This window comes from Micrasema longulum, unplaced genomic scaffold (assembly GCF_059751315.1).
Source record: "Micrasema longulum isolate JH-2025_06_02 unplaced genomic scaffold, ASM5975131v1 h1tg000916l, whole genome shotgun sequence".
Taxonomy (NCBI): Eukaryota; Metazoa; Arthropoda; class Insecta; order Trichoptera; family Brachycentridae; genus Micrasema; species Micrasema longulum.
Window position 1 is genome coordinate 16,211 of NW_028278107.1, and position 19,781 is coordinate 35,991.

The following is a 19,781-nucleotide window of genomic DNA, read 5'->3' on the forward strand; positions in this document are numbered from 1 at the left end:
TAAATGTACCTGCACTTAAGATAATATTTAGTTTTATATAAATTATCCTTACACTGTATAATATTAACCAGTCTGAAGATGCCCATTAGAAAGTGAAAGCGCTAATTGGTCAAAATAAATAAGTGGAAGTGTACCAAGTATTTTTTAAATTAATAACTTATATGTAAATATAAGTTATTACATCATTACAATGGAATTCCATCACGAATTGTCAATAAATAATTTAAATGAAATATTTAAATATTATTTTTCTGTCACTCTCTCGCAAATGTCTCCCCAGTACTGTTCAAAAAAGACAACTGCACATCGGACTAATTTTGCATGACTTTAATTGACGTTTTGCTGTCCTGTTTACCGTTCCCCAAAACTATACCAATATTGTTTTTTTTAAAATAAAGTTTCAAAATAAAATTTTCTGTGTCGGTGTCTTTTGGGTTTTTCAAAAATCTTTATTTTGTTTGTACACCGTATGTCTGAAGACAGCAGATAAATCTCAGTACCTTTGAGCATTTTTGTATGGTTCTAGGTCCTTTACGCAAAATTTTATAAAAAAAAAACAAAACAATAGGAACACGTTAATGGTAAATCTCTATAGCGTGTGAAAAAACTGCTCTAGTTCCTTAATCCAGGGAGAAAATACGGGAATACGTATGAACTAAGAACACAAAAATAGAAAATACGTTTGAATCCCGCTCATTGAAATGATTTTAACTTTTAAATTTGACGATGAGTATGAGGAAGTTTTGTGCTACAGAAATTCAGATATAAAAAATTCTTCCTCTCATGCGGTAAAAATTATAGCATTTAATTGTATGGTGAAGTTTCTTGAAAATGTATGAAAAAAACATTGAGATATATTATATAGAAGTGACACTAAAGTGAATACAAATCCTAACTAAAAAGTCATCCCCAAAGGAAAGGGAATGACCAGCGGAGGGAGCAAGTTTCGTCACGTTATATCACGTCGACTTTGGCAAGCAAATAACGTTGTACAGTAAAAAGCACGGACTGATTACATCGGTCTAATGTAAGTTCTATTCAGTATGTCTCTTCATTTCGTTTACGCGTCACCTTTGTTTGTAGTTTCACCATACACCCAAATAACTGAGCAGGACAGAGACAGGAGATAACTCACGAATAGGTGACATGTTAATAAGACACTTTTTTCATTAAAATCACTATTTTAAACAAGTATTGATTACGATAAGAACATTACTTACAAGTGAAAGGTTACCAACGCTTTTCCAGATAGATTTGTGCAGTACCATAGCGTACACATAGGCATTTAGTAATTGCGAGGAGACAAAAGTTTAAAAGTAACCGGAGTTTGCTCGCAACAGACTAAAGTCCGTTCTATCAAACATGTGCCAATTGACCGCAGGTTGAGGGACCATATTTCAAACGCTCATGCTAACTCAAGTTATTTACTTCAATAGAAAAAAAAAAAAAATGAACTACTTTGATCTTTGGCACAAGTTTTTGCTGGTCAACCAATCAACTATAGCTTCGTATAGATTTCCGAAAAGCCAACTCTCCAGACGGACAACTCACCGACGACTACTAACTACTACTAAGTTTAGTAATTTCACAATTACTAAACTTAAAAAAAAGTAAGAGCTGATGATACAATACATTCAAATAAAAAAAAATATTTTGGCTTAGTTTGATAGTCTATTAACCAATATTTATTAATTAAAACCACTGAACATTCCGAATTGACGAGCGCCATCTTGTGAAAAAATTCTCAATAAATTTATTTTCAGTTAATGATAATATTATCGAATAAGGTAGTCATAAATATTGAAAAACAAATTTTCTGGATTAATTAATACAAAAGTCAACAGATGTCACACGTGTCTTTAGGCTCCCTAATACCTCAGTGAAAATTTTCAACGCTTATCAGTTCATGGTTTACCTTTTTGTTCTATTTTTGGCAAACGTTCACCCTTTTCACGAGAATTTCGATCACATTTTGACATAATTGTGGATGAATTTCGTCAATAACTCATCGAATTTCTGTTGGAAAAGGGAAAGATCACGTTGGAAAAAATATTTTTCAAGTAATAAAGATCTATGAAATACTGTCCAGTAAAAAAATTTTTTTTTGCTAATTATTAGTAGCATAAAAAATACTTTTAAATTTGTAATATTGAATTCCCGCAAAAACGGTGATTCCAGTCACAAATCATGTTTATTTGTTCCTGCCTTTGAACTTTGTGTAGAACAATTTCACAAACCTTGACGTTACAACAACTAAGGCCAAACACGTCGCGTTTTTCTACGAACGTATTATTATTGAATTTTTTTTTTACATTTATGTATGAAAACATTTCTCCATAATATCCATATTGACTTTGAAAATACAATTAATTATTCTAAATCCATTTCATATATTTTTATCGGTATTAGTAGAATTAAATATTTCCCATCTGTGGATTATTTACATTCACTTTTCCCTTCAAAAACTCCCGAAGAAAGAAAATTCAGTGGTGTCAGATTACACGATCTTAGTGGTCAGTTAACTTTTCTCCGCCGCGAGATAACTCGTCTTGGAAATTCCGTTTGCAATAACTGCATTGTTTCTGAAACCAAATGTCATCAGCATCAATTTCACCAAAAACAAGCCACAAAAAGTTGGTCAACATGTCGCGGTAATGAAGACTTTTGACAGTAACTGCATTACCGGTTGGGTTTTCAAAAAAATACGAAATAAAAATACTTAATTATTTATTTTAATTTATTAAATTTACTCCTGTTAATTATAATGACTTAGCACAGCCTAACAACTCATTATTAATTCTTTAGTTTGTGTTTATTGATTTGAAACGAATGAACTATTAAGTATATTTAAGGTTTTATGATTTACGACATTAAAAAAGTAAAAGGAAATGCAAAAAGAAAACAATTGACAAAATTTTATTGTTACATTTATACACGATCTTGAATAAAAATATAAAAAAAATTATATCTGCACTGTCAATCAAAGTCTCACGTTGTTTTGTAATGTCGGTAAGTTTAATAAAGAAAAGTTTCAAATATGTTCAAGTAGGTGTCTGTTTATTCTCGAGTTTCATTGTAGGTTTTTTCCTCTATTTTTCCGTTTTTTTAAAAAATATTTTAAACCATTTTATTTGGTTTTGTCGAGTTTTTTTCTTTCTTTTTTCTAATTGCTGTTTTTTTATTTTTTAAAATCATCAAAAATGAAATAAATATAGACTCAATATTTTACACAAGGGTCCAGCGGCAGATTTCCGATTTAAAAAAAATAAAGTTTTTTTTTTATTACTACAAATAGAAGGCAAAAGCAGATTTTATTTTTTAATGATCACATTTTCTATATGTCGATGGTGGTTTTGTATGCTCTCCTCCAACCAATTCCTTATATTTTTAAAAACAAGACTGCTCAGTGCACTGAAAATCACGTTTATTTCAGATCGGATATTGTCTTTTGACTGTGCGATACTGGCAGACTGATTTTTGTACAAGAGACTTTTGAGATACCTTCACAAAAAAGTCACTTGTACTAAGATTGGGAGACCTTGCGGGCTAGGCGATGTCGCAAAATCTGGAAATTACTTTTCCTGATATTAATGCACTAATTGCATTCATTGATGGCCGGGCTGTTTGGGCAGTTGCACCATTTTCTTGAAACCTTGTGTTTTGATTGAAGAAAAAAACACTTTTAACGTGTCTCTGCGCCCCTTTCGCTTTCAAGAAGTAAGGTCCTATAGTGTATTTCGCTGAAACAGCATACCAAACAGTGTTTTTTTACTGTTCAGTGGCATCTCATGCATTTCTCCTGGATTGCCTAGACCTCAGTTGGGACAGCTTTGTTTATTAACATAACTGTAGTGATGAAAATGTGCTTGATGGCAAAAAAGATGTCCTCCATTCGATAATCAGCCAAGAATCTCTCCAATATCTGTTCGGCATACGATTTTCTAGATATGTAATCATTATCTTGTAACTTCTGCACGATTTGAATGTTGCAAGGGTGGAACTTTTTTTTTCGTATTTATGTTTATTTAAGAAGGTAAACATTAATAGAAAATATAAAAAAAAACAATGAGACCCACTAAACCGCGAAACCGGCTTGTCAGCAGGTTTTTTTATTTTTCCTTTGCAAAGAAAAACGTTAGAGAAATTATATAAATTTAAAAATGAATACAAACATTATTAAGTACTAAAAGCAAACGTATTTTTTACACCAAATTGTTTTACAAAAATTTTAATAGATATCTGTTAACGTAAAATAATAATAAATAAAAAGCCTTGTTACATATTAGCCATTTAATTAATTTTTTTCTTAAAAACTTTTTCAACATTTTTAAGAAAAAAAAAGTGTTCTTTGGCTATACTTGTTTATAAACCTCGGTACTGACTGGTACTCTCGCACCCGTAGAAAACACTTTTATCTCGCATATTTTGTGTGCAAACACGCAAGATAAAAACTTTTTCTACGGCCGCGACAGCATTTTGAATACCAGTCGCTGAAGATACTCAAAACCGTAGAGCGTTTGCGGATTGAATGTCGCGGATTTTCGGGAACAGAATCACTGACGCGTTGCACGTTTTCTACGGTTGATATCGTCGGTCTTGGACCCGGCTCCGGTTTCTTAATTGCTAAAGCTGAAGCTCTAAACCATGTTTTCCAGACCTCAATTAATTTATTCAATGGCGTATTACGAATGCGGCGTATGTTGAAGCGAGCACAAAACTTACGCCGCGCGGATTACCGTTACTCCTATTAGGGAGAAAAGTCATTGGTAGGTACGCCTCAATAGCGTAAGCACGCTGCTCTCAAGCGGCTTATTCTGTCACAAATTCGTTTCGTAAGTTCGTTCGTTTGCCACCTATCCATCTCATTTTAAGGCCATATTTCGCTCTCGTTCCCTCTCATAAAATACGAATGAATTGAAGAAACGAATTAGTTACAACATAAGGCTACCGTCCAATGCTCCATAGTGCCTTACAAATCAGCTACGCTAACGATACCGAAACACCCCCCCCCCCTCGCGTCTCTCCCGCACTTCCCAATCGAAAATTAGTTGAATTCTAAGTCGGAAATCTGCCGTTGGACACCTTGATCGTTTCTTAATAGAAAATCAATCAATTAAATCAATTTGAACTTGAATACCTATAGTTATTTTGTGTGTGTACAATATTATGTCTGTACGCTTTTATTTGAATCTAAATACAAAAACTAGCGTCTGAGCACTATTATTTAATACTTCATCGCGACAAATATGTTTTTATTCTTATAATGGATAAATATTGTAATAACATTTGCATTTTATTTAATTAAGACTAAAAAAATAAATAATAGAGCACTATCAAATTGATCTTAAATTGTTGGCGCTGATCAAGGGATAAACATGTCTTCGACAGGAACTGCAGCAAAGAATGAATTGATTATAGTGACAATTCCTTTAGCACCCTTTGACATCATACTAGGAGACAAATCCGCGAAAATGGACTTCCAGTTTTCATTTACCACCTTATGTGTAGTTTCAGCTGAAAAAGAAGACGTCAGAAACAATTAATTCATAAATAAGTATTATTATTCGACGTTTGAAATGTCATTTATTCCTCTTTTTTGTTTTTTTGTTACTTCAAGTATATTTTTTTTGTATTATTTGATAACCTTTCCTTAACTGTCCTAAAAACATTCTCGCGTCACGTGCAAAAAATGAAAGATTTTAAATCGGAAAAAAGTCATATTCAATTATTTATAGTTGAAGTCAAGAGTCATAATGTTTTTTATCTAATAGCTAAAAACATGAAAAAAACGTAAGCTCATGCTCCTAGCGCGGGCAAAAGAACCACCCCTGAAAAAAGTTAAAGAGCTTCTAACTGGAGTCTGGGAGAAGTACTAAAAACTTGGCTGTTCGCGCGTGTAACGTATAAAATTGTCTCGTTCGTTCCCGAATATACATGTATTATCGAGAGTGAGGCGTAAAAAGTGTGTGAGACAATTAATAATTAGGATAACTCTTTTCCCACGTACTTCGCAACATTTGACATATTGGTAAACCTGTTATGTCCTGTTTTTGGTGAAATTCTTTTTTTTTTTCCTAAAAAGCATTCATTATTTTAAAAAAAACAAAACATTTTAACCGTTTCGTAAACGCATTGCGAAGAAATACCGAAAATCTCTGCTGGCGAGCTCATACTAATGAATTAAGCCGCAAAATATTTTTCAGTCTACACTCACTTAGAAGGTTGCAAAAATTCTTACCCATAAGTACTAAATGCACTCTTGCACAAGCATTACTACTACCCATTCTAGATTACGCTGATGTTTCCATGACTGATTTAAGCTGTGAGCAACTCGATAAACTTGAACGACTTCAGAATACATGTATAAGGTACATTTTTGGTCTTAGGAAATATGACCACATTTCTGATTATCGTAGGCAACTGAAATGGCTCAAAATTAGACAGCGGAGAGACTATCACTCCCTCTCACTTCTGTTCAATGTACTTTATAGTCCTAACGCTCCTATATACCTGTGTGAAAAATTTCAACGCTTATCAGTTCATGGTTTATCTCTTCGTTCTCATTCTCAAGGCATTCTCTTAATACCCATACACAATTCCACTTTCTTCTCTAACTCATATAGTGGTGGTGTTGAAACCAGTCCTTATCTACAAAAATTTGGACAAACTCAAAATATTGTTGATAGTGAGGGTGCTAAAAAATATTTATTTCTACCTTCCCGGTAATGTGTAGCTAGTTCTGCATCACACACGCATTGCATCTAATAACTTTAATATCTCAATAAATATATGAAATTATAGGTTATGATTTTTTTTATTTTTTTTTTATTTAACTTTTTGTACATAAATGTTATTTGTACATTGGCGGGCTTATTGCCAAATGGCAATTTCTTCCAACCAACCAATAATATAAAAATTTTATTTTTATAATTCAAGTTACAGAACATATTCAACACAAAAAAAGGTTAAAAAGTAAAAAATAAACGTATTTGTTTATAAATTACCTTAAATCAAAACTATAACTCAATGACAAAAAGAAAAAAAGATAAAAGAGGAAATAAGAAAGGAGGAGAGATTCAGGAAGAGAAAAGAGATGTTTCTTCAGACGTGATTTAAACAGAGATAATGTAGTAACATCTTTGATGGTGGATTGGAGATGATTCCACAGTCGAGCCGCATGGACACTATATGAGTTAGAGAAGAAAGAGGAATTGTGGATGGGTATTAAGAGAGTGCCTTGAGAATTAAAACGAAGAGGTAAACCATGAACTGATAAGCATTAAAATTTTTCACGCAGGTATATAGGAGCGTTAGGATTATGAAGTACATCAAACAGAAGTGAGAGGGAGTGATAGTCTCTCCGCTGTCTAATTTTAAGCCATTTCAGTACACGCTAATCAGAAATGTGGTCATATTTCCTAAGACCAAAAATGTACCTTATGCATGTATTCTGAAGTCGTTCAAGTTTATCAAGTTGCTCACAGCTTAAATCAGTCATAGAAACATCAGCGTAATCTAGAATGGGTAGTAGTAATGCTTGTACAAGGGTGCATTTAGTATTAATGGGTAAGAATTTTTGCAACCTTCTAAGTGAGTGTAGACTGAAAAATATTTTGCGGCTTAATTCATTACCATGAGCTCGCCAGCAGAGATGTTCATCTATTTGTACTCCTAGATTTTTTACGGATTTCCTGTATTGAATATTGGTACCATTGACAATAAGAGGATTAAGTGAAGGTATGTCTAGCTTACTAAGCAATCTTTGACTACCCGCAAACATAATTTGTGTATTAGATGGGTTAATTAGTAAACCATACTCTTTTGTCCATGTTGACACGCAATTTAGTGTATTAGACATCGATTCTATTGCTTCGCTGGTGTTTTCAAGTCTACAATGAAGATATAATTGTTAATCATCTGCATAGAGATGATATGAACAATTGAGACAATCTGCAATCGGATTAATAAACAGGGAAAATAGTAATGGTGATAAAACTCCACCTTTAGGTACTCCAGCGGCAATATCAACCCATTCCGATTGATGATCTGGTGTTTTGATGCACTGTTGTCTAGCTCGTAAATACGATCCGAACCATTTTATAACCGGTTGTGTCATATTTAGTGTTTAAGGCTTAAAAGCCTAGCCAACAAAACATCGAAATCCACAGAGTTGAAAGCGCTGCTGAAGTCGAGTAATGTTATCAAGGTTAGCATTTTGTTATTCATTGCGTATCTAAAGTCATCTGTAACCTTGATTAAGGCGGTAGTTGTACTATGGCCCACACGAAAACTTGATTGATTGGGATCAAGAAGATTATTTGACAATAGATAATTATTTAGCTCATTATATACAACTCGTTCAATGACTTTGGAAAAAATTGGAAGAATAGATATAGGTCTGTAATCTTTGACAGAAACTGGTAAAGAAATTTTGGGAAGTGGTATAATGAATGCTTTCTTCCAAGCTTCAGAAAAATCTCCAGTATTTAAAGAAAAGTTTATAATGTGAGTAATAACCGGTAAGATAATAGGAAAAATAAAGTGTATCAATCTCATACTCAGCTGATCACTGCCCATAGATTTGGTTTTTATAGAAAGTAAAATACGTTGAATATCAGTTTCTTGACTGGAAGAAAATAAAAACGGTGGATAATTGTAAGAAAGTGCCATACTTAAACGTCGGAGAGTGTTGGATTTAGTGCTGACATCCAGTATTAGTGGATGTGTCGCAAAGTGAGTATCACCTAGCAATCTTCTTTGTGACGATAATATAAACCTTAAACTGAGACAATGAATGGTCAAATGTTATATGTGGTCTTTCTTACTGTACGGTGTAGAGGCGTGGAAGCATTTGAAATGTGGTTTCACCGTAGAATGTTAAGAATATTTTGGACCGATATGATAACCAACAATGAAGTATTACGTAGAGCCAATACTAATAGAGAACTATTCACCTCTGTTAAGCTCCGTAAGATTTCATATTTTGGCCATGTGTTGCGAGTTGATAAATATGCCATACTTTAGCTTGTCATGAAGGAAAAGATCAAGGAACGTAGAGGGGTCGAAAGAAAACAGCTTTCCTGGCTTCGAAACATCCGAGCATGGACCAGGAGGAGCTGTTTTGCACTGCTCAGGATAGGAAAACTTTCATGACACGTGAAGAAGAAGAATAGGATCAATCTAAAAATTTTAGTAAATTTATAACATTTTCTTGGTTCACTTTTTTCAACTAATCAAGATGGCAGTTCTATTAATGGTTACCAAATAGTATTTAAACATTCAGTTTAGTGCCGGAGTAAAAACAAATATTAAGATATCTTGGGTATATTCTAAAAGCAATTTTGAAAAAAAAAGTTGGGGTTATTACTGTTTTTATTTCGCAGCTCTGCACGTTTCTGTAAAAAAAATACCTTACAACTCACCAATAAGAGGCGGTCGTAATTTGAGTTCCACCCACATTCTACTCAAGCAACCAGCACATCGGGGTGTATTACATATATTTTTTGATATTATTTTGGTAAAGATGTTATCGAGCTTCAAATTAGTAATAAAACCAGAATAGCGGATATCATGGATCGCGTAGCAAGAGTGAGTGGCAATGGGCAGGACGTGTTGCAAGACAAGACCCCACTAGATGGATCCCAAAAATTTTAAGATGGAGACCTTAGGACAAATAAAGAGGCATCAAAAGACCTAAAAAAATATGGTTCGACGACATAGCCGCTGTGAGTGGTTGCAGCATCCGAACGATAGAAATGGAAGGATATGGGAAAGGCCTATATCCAGCCGTGAAGAACAGAAAGCTGAAGAAGAAGAAGATGAAGAAGAAGTTGTCGAGCCCTTGGTCTATGGGCATATGGTTTAAGAGCATATGTTTATCTATCATACTTAAACGAGACCAAAAACCCGGCTCCTGGAGGATTTAGTTACCTTCTCAGTTCTCACTAGAGTAATTCTCATTCAGAGCGTCCACGTCGCGGAAGTGGGCACCTTCCACTTCAGAAGACCAAAGTGTTTAGGTAACTACATTTGGATGATGACCCAGTATTGTGGGGTATATCACGATCCTTTGCCCAGGGCTACGAGTGAAGACCTCAACGGCTGAGATGGGGGAGATGAAGTGCATCTGTAAGGTGGAACAGGCGGAAGAGGCACAAATCTTCTCTCAGGCCACCCGGACATACTTCGGTTTATGGGCTGTTAGAAAACAAGGGCGTCGGGAAGGACGTCGTGTCAAAGATGGCAGTGGAGGGACAAAAGTCGATGGTGGCATCCTAAGCCGCAGTTAGCAAGAGGGGTTACTGTCTCTGCGTCAGGTGGCAACCGGCTGTAAAACAGGAACCAAACAAGAAATCTCCTAGTCCAAAGTGTAGACTGAGGACTTGGAGGGCGGACTCCAGGAAGAAGTAAAAGACGTTATCAAAATCAGATTCGATATCAAATTTTAGCATCATTCATATTTTTTTTTGTCCACCTACTTTATTTACCGACTCTGTGACAAGTTTGACGCGTATATCGACAGATTGAGTAGGGCACGGAAAATTAAAAACAACAATCTCAGTCAGAGTTTCATCTTGCTGAACTAATAAAAAAACCTCCATTGTCAAATTTCAAATACTCGGACGACAGCTAACATTTCACAATTACAATTTAGTTTTAATGCTGCAAAACAGCCTTTATCTGGTATTTGAAATACATATTACAATTACCCACTAAGTAACTACGCACTGAGTCTAAAGACTTTCCGGTGGTGCACATGTTTTTAAAGTCAGGTTTATTTTACTCGTGGGCTTCGTGGTGTAGTGGTCAACGCGTTTATCTACCATGCAAGAGGTCTCAGGTTTGATTCCCGGTATTGTTGACATGAAACGTTATTTAAAAAGGTGTTGTTAAACAAAAATATTTACATAGTCCCTGGACTGGCATCTGAAGCTTAAGACTGATCATCTTACCTTCATGTGACAACAATGATCAAGATACGCTGCGATTGGTGTACCTATGCAGCGCTCTATCTACCATAGGTGCGAAAAGGAAATGATGAACGATGAAAAGCCTCATGGGCATGAAAATTATAAAACGTGTAAAAACTAAAATAAAATAAATTAAACATAGTCTTACAAAGTGCCTTGTTTCCGTTGAAGAGATTCGCTAAGTGGAATTCAACTTTGTCCGCAGTATACGTCATTTCATGTTTTGTAATTTTCCAATGATCCTTTCCATCTGGTCCTTTGTAAACTTCGTAATCCATTATGAAAATATAGTTTAGCATAGCTGTAATAATACATATTTTCATTACGATAATATTGAACACAAAATTAATTTACTTGCAACAATTCGCAAACAGTATACTCATATAATGCTATTTTAAATCGACTCCATGTACTCGGCAATAACTATTTCAACATTGCTGATATTTTAAACAAAAGTATATATTTTTATTTATATCCCTGCAGAGATGAGGTAGAATTTTTTCAAATTCAGGATTATGGATATTCGAGCGTTTACAGGGCTTATGACCTGTAATTGGCTGGGTTAAGTGGCCATTTTTAAGTACTACAACATTCCCCATTCCGCTTATTAGCGAATATCCACACCAGGTAACATTTTTGATTTTTGTATTTATGTTACGAATTGAGAAACCATCCACAAGCGAGTTGGAGCGCCATCTATGTATTGATATTGAAGTATGTTTAATTAATACATTGTATTAAACTATGTATTAATTAAAATACTTAACTTCAATATCAATACATAGATGGCGCTCCAACTCGCTTGTGGATGGTTTCTCAATTCGTAACATAAATACAAAAATCAAAAATGTTACCTGGTGTGGATATTCGCAAATAAGCGGAATGGGGAATGTTGAAGTACTTAAAAATGGCCACTTAACCCAGCCAATTACAGGTCATAAGCCCTGTAAACGCTCGAATATCCATAATCCTGAATTTGAAAAAATTCTACCTCATCTCTGTAGGGATATAAATAAAAATATATACCTACTTCCCCCTTGGGAGAAAATCCAGATTTGTGTGTGTACAAGTACACGTACCAAAAATAATGTTGAACAAAAGTATAGTTCATATAAATCAACTCTATGTAATCATTTCAAAGATGGGGAACGGTAATTCACATTTGTAAGCTGTGCTTTCTATGTCTATATACTTCATACTATACTTTGTTTTTTTTATTATTATTTCAATTGTTAATATTATAACTATTGTTTTTGATATTTAAAATAATTTTCACACTGTGTGCCGAGTGTATTGATAAACAAATAAAATAAATTTCTTTGACTTCACTTAATTCAACAGATGGAGGAATTGAAGAAAAGAAGGCAAAATGGTGAATGTTATACAGTGTGTAAAGTTGCCACTTAAACTAGTCAATGACAGGTCATAAGCCCTGTAAATCCCTAGACTTCCATATTCCCTTATTAAAGGTATTCTTCATCCCTTTTGTAAGTTGTTAAATGAAATAGTAGCAATGCCACGCCTAGACTCAAAACTGTCATATTCCCTTCTCCAAAATGTTTTTTCTCTCTGTTGTAAATAATTTTTAAAAAAACCTATTGAAAAAAAAATATTTTTGACTATTTTGAATATTTTTAGACGAATTTCTTACTGAACAAAATGTTTGCGGTTCCTTCCCCTTTGATTGGTATAACTAGAACTTTTCCGTCAATTTTGTATTGTCCTGAGATCGATCCATTTTTGACTACATTCAGATAGATTCGCTTCTTCTGAAAATCAATGCTGAAAAAAACGTGAAAGTATAATTAAACCTGACTGACGTAGTCTTTTGAACAACATGAAAAATTATTATATTACTAATTTAGTTGCTAAGATAAAAATCTGCACTTCTCGTCAGATTTTGATTCAGATGATTCACAAATTGCCACATGTTTAGAATAAGCAAAGTCAATAAAACAAACGTGTGCGGATCATATATTTTTGGGTTGTTTAATAAGATATACCAATAAATTTGACTTTGATTCTTCATAAATAAAAGCTTTCAATCCTGTCATTGTAACATCGCTTCTTTTCATCCTCAATCCTGGAAATATCCAACACACAGAAAATTTCCCATTTAAAATGCCGTCAAAATTTAAATTAAAACCTTTTTTTTTACATTGATTCCTTAAATTGTGTAAATTTCCCATTTTTATTTTAATAAATTCAGTACTTTTTTGCAAGTAACGCAAAAATAATCAATAAAACATGCGGAAAAATAATGAATAACGACGGACGCCGCCTTTTAAATTCTTTGTCATATTTTCCTTAAATTTTTTAGGCGTAAAGTTTAATAATACGAGTAGTATGCTGAATGATTGAAAGAACAGAAAAAAAGAAACGTTCCAAGCTTAGCTTAGAAAAAAATATTTCGGGAGTATTCTTGATGGTCCCTTTGGATCTTAATTTCGAGAATGTGAAATAACAAACATTATTGGGAGATTCCATACAACTGAACTGAGCGCGCGCCGTGCCCACACAAGACCAAATTTAGACCCGCACCCGCAGCGCATTGACGTCACCTCGCTACCCCCCTCTTGTTTTAGACAATTTATTCCCGGTAGTCAACAAAACGGACTATCCAATCATAGGTTTAGATATTCTAAAATCTTTATAGTTTTTGCACACGAGGGCTACGAAAAAAGAAACATATTGGTTGCGACAAAACCTTACAGACACCGAGATCGAACTATAAGATGTTCATTGGCATTCACATCAGAGGCGGTTTCTTTGTATGTGCATAAGTGCAGTGCACTGCCAGGTAAAAAATTGTGTAAATAAATGAGTAATTTTATTGATGGTAAAAATATGTTATAAGTAGGTAGAAAGAAACAGGGATTCGTTGCAATATTATACAAGTAAACATCACAATATTCAATACTAGCGCCAAAAGATCTAGCGAAATCGACTCTAGCGGACGATTTTTTCATCTTGTCTACGCATGTGAAATCGTCCCAGTGCATATTCTGTTTTGCACAATATTTTACCCTAAATTTGTAAGAACTATATTATATCTCCTAAAATCGTCATTTTAGCGAGACAGACAATGCTTCATACCGATGAATTGTGCGTTAGAGAGAGAAGATAATTAACATATTCCGGGCAATGCTGACGCATGCGCAGATTTGAAATTCGTTTGAAATGTCACTTTGAACATGCGTAATGACATGATATTAGTACAAATTTAGTTAACTATAACGTGCGTATTATGTTGGGCGCATTTAGCGTTTCTAGTTACGATGCGCGGGCTGTCATACTAGTGCGCGCAGACCTATCATATTATCATAATATTATTGAACTTAATAATATACAAGTTGACAACATGTAAAAAAATGCACTGCCAATGTTTTCGGTCAGGAGCCGCCCGTGATTCACATCCAAACTTTGTGCAGCTCAGGTAGCGCATCCAACTAGAAAACCTAAAAGCGTAGCATTTATATATTGTACCGTAATATAAATATTTCAGCAATTATTTTCTACTTTAGTGTTGGTAAGATGGATGCATTGTATGTACAAATCTAATAGTAAAATAAAATAAACATAAAAATCGACAAGAGTAGGCTAAAGGAAATATTGTTTTTTGGGTTATTTATTTCTTATTATGAATCGCTTCTTTTAAAGATCATGTTCATCTCACATTACAATTCCCATATTTACAACGCAACATGACAAAAAGACTAGATTTATTAGCTCCATGTTATGTTCGATGTATAGTATTTAGGTATTTGATAATGTTAAGTAATCACTGTTAAAAATAAAATAGGCTTAAATTCATAAATTGAGTATACCTTGATAAAGAAGCTTGTGAAACCAATCGGTAGAGAAAATAACTTGTTTAAACAAAGCTGTTTTACATTTATTTTATTATTATGAGTAACCAAAACGTTAAAGCTTCAAATATAAATCTTATTTTTTTAATTAAAATAAACGGTTTTAAAATAATTTTCAGGAAAAAAATTGAATCTTACTTAAGTTCATTGATTATAGCGTCCTTTAGCCCATTGCTCTTAGCCTCTCTGAAGGCTATTTTGATGGAAGGTTCGTTAGAGATAATATCATCAATTGAAATCGGATCTATTCCTAATACTCCTAATGCCGGGATTCCATCTGCCATGATCTTTAAGCTACTTTGGGCTGTCTTCCGAAGGCAGCTGCTCAAATCGGAAGACGAGAGACTGCATGGCTTGATGCTGGACGCTGAAATATAGGCAAATAAATATCTAATCTAAAATTTAAGCGTCAAATAAAAATCAAAACTTATTATGATCCAAAGTTCAGAAAGACAAATTTCAGAAAGTATAATAAGCATAAAAATGTTTTTCAATAAAAACAAAATTTCAGTGAAAAATCACTTCACTAAACCTCTGTGATTTTTGTCTTGTGTCGAGTTTGAACAAAAAAAAAGAAAAACGCAAAATTGTCAAGTTTATTTTACAATCAAAATGTCCACAACTGATATAATTATTTGCTTTTTTTTGTTTATCATTGGTATTGACAATTTTTTATTGCAGTCACATGGTAGTATTGCATTCTTTGGATTGTACTGTTCTCTTGTAAGAAGTAATTTAGATTTTTATTCATCAATATGGTCACCCTGCTATAATGTTCATGTTTATAATATAGAAAACATTTAACATAAATTTCTACGATATATAAACTACAAACTAAACATTCCAATTCAAAATGTGAATTATGACTATTTATTAACACTGCTTAACCTAACAACACTTTCTGAAAGAAGAACTATTAATGATCTCATTGTACTGTATAAAATTGTAAACTCTCTTTTTGACGCACCAAAAATACTTGAATTGATTAATTTTAGAGTACCTGCTGTCAACACTAGGAGTACTTTATTGTTTCATTGCTCCAGTACTTCTTCCAACCAACAAAACAATTCACTGATACCGAGACTGCATAGGTTAGGTAACACTTATGGAACCTCTGCAGACATTCTGTCCAATTCTTTACCATCTTATAAGTCCACAATATCAAGTTTATTTGTAGCTGCTCGTCAAACTATTATTGACAATTCAATTTCATAAATTAAAAAAAAAAATACTTACTTGTTTATTTTTATTACCTTATACTTGTTTTTTATTTTTTACTATTATATCAAATTGCACTGTAGTATTGGCAAATACGCATTTCATAAATACATATTTTTATTTCTTATTTTTCGTGATAATATATGCTTGCTTGTTTATTAATTTAACTTAAAAATGTCTTTCTTGCTTACCGTAACACTTTATTTATTGTTTGCCTTACAGAATTTATTTCATAAGCTTATATCTTTGCATGTTTTGTTTATATGCTTACTGTTTTTTCTTGCATACCTTTGTTATTATTGTTTTTTTTCTTTTTTACTTTGTAAAACTTTTTATCATATCCTTTTTAACTAATTTCACTTTTTTTTTCTATATATTCTGTTTATTATTTAGTATGTTAGCATGTATTTCATTTTTATTTTTTGTAAATGCCTTTTAGGCGTTAATGAACAAAATAAATAAATAAAAAATAAATATATAAATAAAAGTACAACTATCTTTCGTTCTTTGACTATTTGATTACTATTCTCAATCAAAATAGTTATATAATTTCCAACTACAGTAGAACTCCGTTTATCAGAACCCCGGATTGCCAAATATCCGGATCGTTAACGGGAAATAAAACCTCGAATTAAGAACGTTGCTGCTCGTCAGCAATTTTCGTGAAATATCACCTGAAGGGTGCTCTACAATAATCATATACTTAAACTTACATTATTACTAAGCTTAAGTGACAGCTAATATTTTCTGATTTAAAGTTGAAGGTATGATAAACTAAAGAAGTGAGATTTTAATTGGGATCTGAACTCACTGGGAATGTCGATGATTTCTCTAATACAGAGGTCCGATAAGTCTTGGAGCCATTTCATGAAAGGATTTGAATACTGTCAAGCAACGCTTGTGTTTTATTCTCTCTGGGTTTTTAACCAGTGCAAATCTCGAAAATATTGTGAGATTTGAAAATATTTTTTACTCCCATAATAATTCTTGCCACGGCATTGAAAACAGATTGAAGTTTATCAGTTTGGTATTTTGGGAGATTTGTGTATATTCCATCACAGTAATCTAAACGCGAAACGACATATACTTAAATAGGCTCACGGGGAACTGTATACACGAAAAGGCCCTAATTTTTCAAAATATTTTGCCATAAAGTAAGTTTATTATTGAAATAAAATATGAGCGATAAATAAATCCACAAACTTTCACCAATAATTATCACTTAAATTTTTTCATGTTTTGTGTAAAATAAAAGTGCGAATATCTAATATATAAAAAACGAATTAACCTTTTTTTTACGTGTCTAGTTTTAATTATAAAAAATGTTGAGTAATGTAACAAAAACGGCATTTACGTCACAAAACAGTTTTCTCAATTGCTATTTTTCACATTTCAACCAAATTACTCACCTACGTTTGTAAATTGATATTTAAATTTATTCAGTTCGAAAACATTACAAGAAAAATAATGAAAAACGAGCAACGAATAATTATTATTTTATCTGACACCATTTATATTAATCCTTGGTTCGTGTACCTATTAAAATTTGTTTTAACTTTTTTGTTTTGCATACAATGTTATAATAATTATTTTGCACAATATTGGCAGGCACAAGTTAATACTGGTAGTGTCACTATATTCCATTTTTGTGTTTTTCATCTTGTGTTTTGTTGTGAATTTTTATATGTTTAGGTTTGTTAGTTTAGATGTTCATTTGCATTTTTACTTAAGTTTACTAAATAGATTACCAATAATATTAAATAATGATTAAACGAAATATACCAAAATAAAAAATATCTAAAAAACTACTTAATACATATGTAGATTAATTACCTCTATCCTTTATATGCAAATAGCATTTCGTCAGAAAAGTGGAAAAGCATTAAGTTCATAATTTTGAGATGTCTTTGAATAAAAAAAAATATAGTTAACTAAATATTTATAAATATACGGTTCCACGAACCCGTTAAAAAAATAACAGTACTGAAAAAATTACCACAATTTTTTATTTTTTTTAAACAAAAACATCATTAAAGTATACATTAATAGAAATTAAAAGTTAGAAAAATATATCATCTGTAACAAATATGAATGTATACCTATTTAAAGATCTGAAACTTTTATTTATGCGGGTAAGATTCATCTAATTGAATTATTTCACCTACATACTAGGCAACGCCTAAAAATCTTATTTTTTCAATTTCTATACTTCTTCATGGACCAGGTGGATTAATCAACGAAATTTTGAGTTTGTCCAAATTTTTAAAAATAATAATCTTTTTTAGACTTCTTAATTTGTAAATAAATCTTTTTTTTTAAATGCTCTATTACTTATAATTATATTTACATAGATATATGTATATTTAACTGTAGTTGTAACTAATATGTAAAAGGCACTAAGTGCTGTTAATTTCAATAAAATAAAATTTAAAAAAATATAAAAAAAAACTTCAGTTTGAACGGAATGTTTGGAAGTTAAGTTTTATACAAAATAACCGTTATGAAAAATAAAAATCTTATGTTCTTTCCAGAAACCTTAAATAATAAAAAAAATAATAAAGCAAAATACAATAAGGTAAAAAGCAAAACATCTCAGAAGGAAATTGACTTTTTTCTTATCACTGTCTGTAATTTAATTTTTCGTGAACATACTCTTACGACTCCTACAACCTTATCACATTCTTTAAGATTATAAACTGAGTTCTGAAAAACTTTTGGATTTGTTTGTTTTAATATTTCAGTCGTTGTTATACATTCTAAATAACACTCGCAAAATTAAAAAAAAATGCGATGCTTACGTAGATCAGAGAAATATCTGTAATTGTTTTCTGATCTAGTGGATTTATTAAGGTAACCCTGTATTAAGGCAGGAATTTTAATTTTTCCAGTTGAGTCAGAGGGTATTCAACACGATATTATTATATATTCAACACACTACATAATATTATTGCAATAAACATGTCTGACTTACGTAGTTTATTGCAGTTTCCTATTGTTAAAACAATACTCAAGCACACAAATAAGATACAACAAAAGTATTTTGCGTCCAACATTTTAAAGCCGACTACTAGATCTAATGACTAAAATGATATTGTTTTATAATTTTAAAAATAAAAGTATTTATATGTAGAAGGGAAAATGGAAAGATTTATGCCTGCCTCGCTCGTACCAGGCGGCAAAGATTTTGATGAAAAACATGTTTTACATAAAACGAGTGTACTTTGTTCGGTGTAGTCAATTAACCTGAATTAAATAAAAATTATATTTTTTTAATATTTCCCATAGTCAGAAAGACGTCTTGTTTCATCTTAACGCTAGGTTCACACGAAGACAATACAATAGAGAGGACAATATTGCCTTGTCCCAGCTCCGCTAATAGCTTTGACCGCGCAGTACAGGACACAGGTACAAAACGTAACAAAAATTCGACCGCAGTTCACATGTTAGGAGCGAGTTAGTGAAAAATATTATTTTTTTTAAACCAAGATTTATAAACACTGTTGGAGGAAGAAATACATAATAAAAAGTTATGGATGAAGGTTAAAAAAAAATCTGCGGACATTTTCAGCAGAAAAAATGCGCGGGAGTGACACGTACGCGCCCAGAAACTCGCTATTGCCCTACCGTCCTGTCCGTGCGTGTTCACACAATACGGCTGCGTGCAGTGGTGGGGGTAATCAATTGTCCTGGCGAGAGGCTACTACTCGCCCATCTCTGTAATAAT

At 32.6% G+C, this 19,781-nt stretch overlaps 1 protein-coding gene across 1 annotated transcript; it reads right to left on the reverse strand.

The window, feature by feature from the left end:
* Positions 1–2,754: 2,754 nt before the first annotated feature.
* LOC148278191 (circadian clock-controlled protein daywake-like) lies at positions 2,755–19,150 on the reverse strand. The gene is made up of 5 exons (XM_088231776.1): positions 19,029–19,150; positions 14,978–15,206; positions 12,622–12,752; positions 11,119–11,271; positions 2,755–5,514 (listed from the first exon to the last, which is right to left on the reverse strand). The coding sequence occupies exons 1-5, from the start codon at positions 19,108–19,110 to the stop codon at positions 5,363–5,365; spliced, it is 747 nt and encodes a 248-aa protein (XP_088087902.1). The 5' UTR covers positions 19,111–19,150; the 3' UTR covers positions 2,755–5,362.
* Positions 19,151–19,781: the final 631 nt, after the last annotated feature.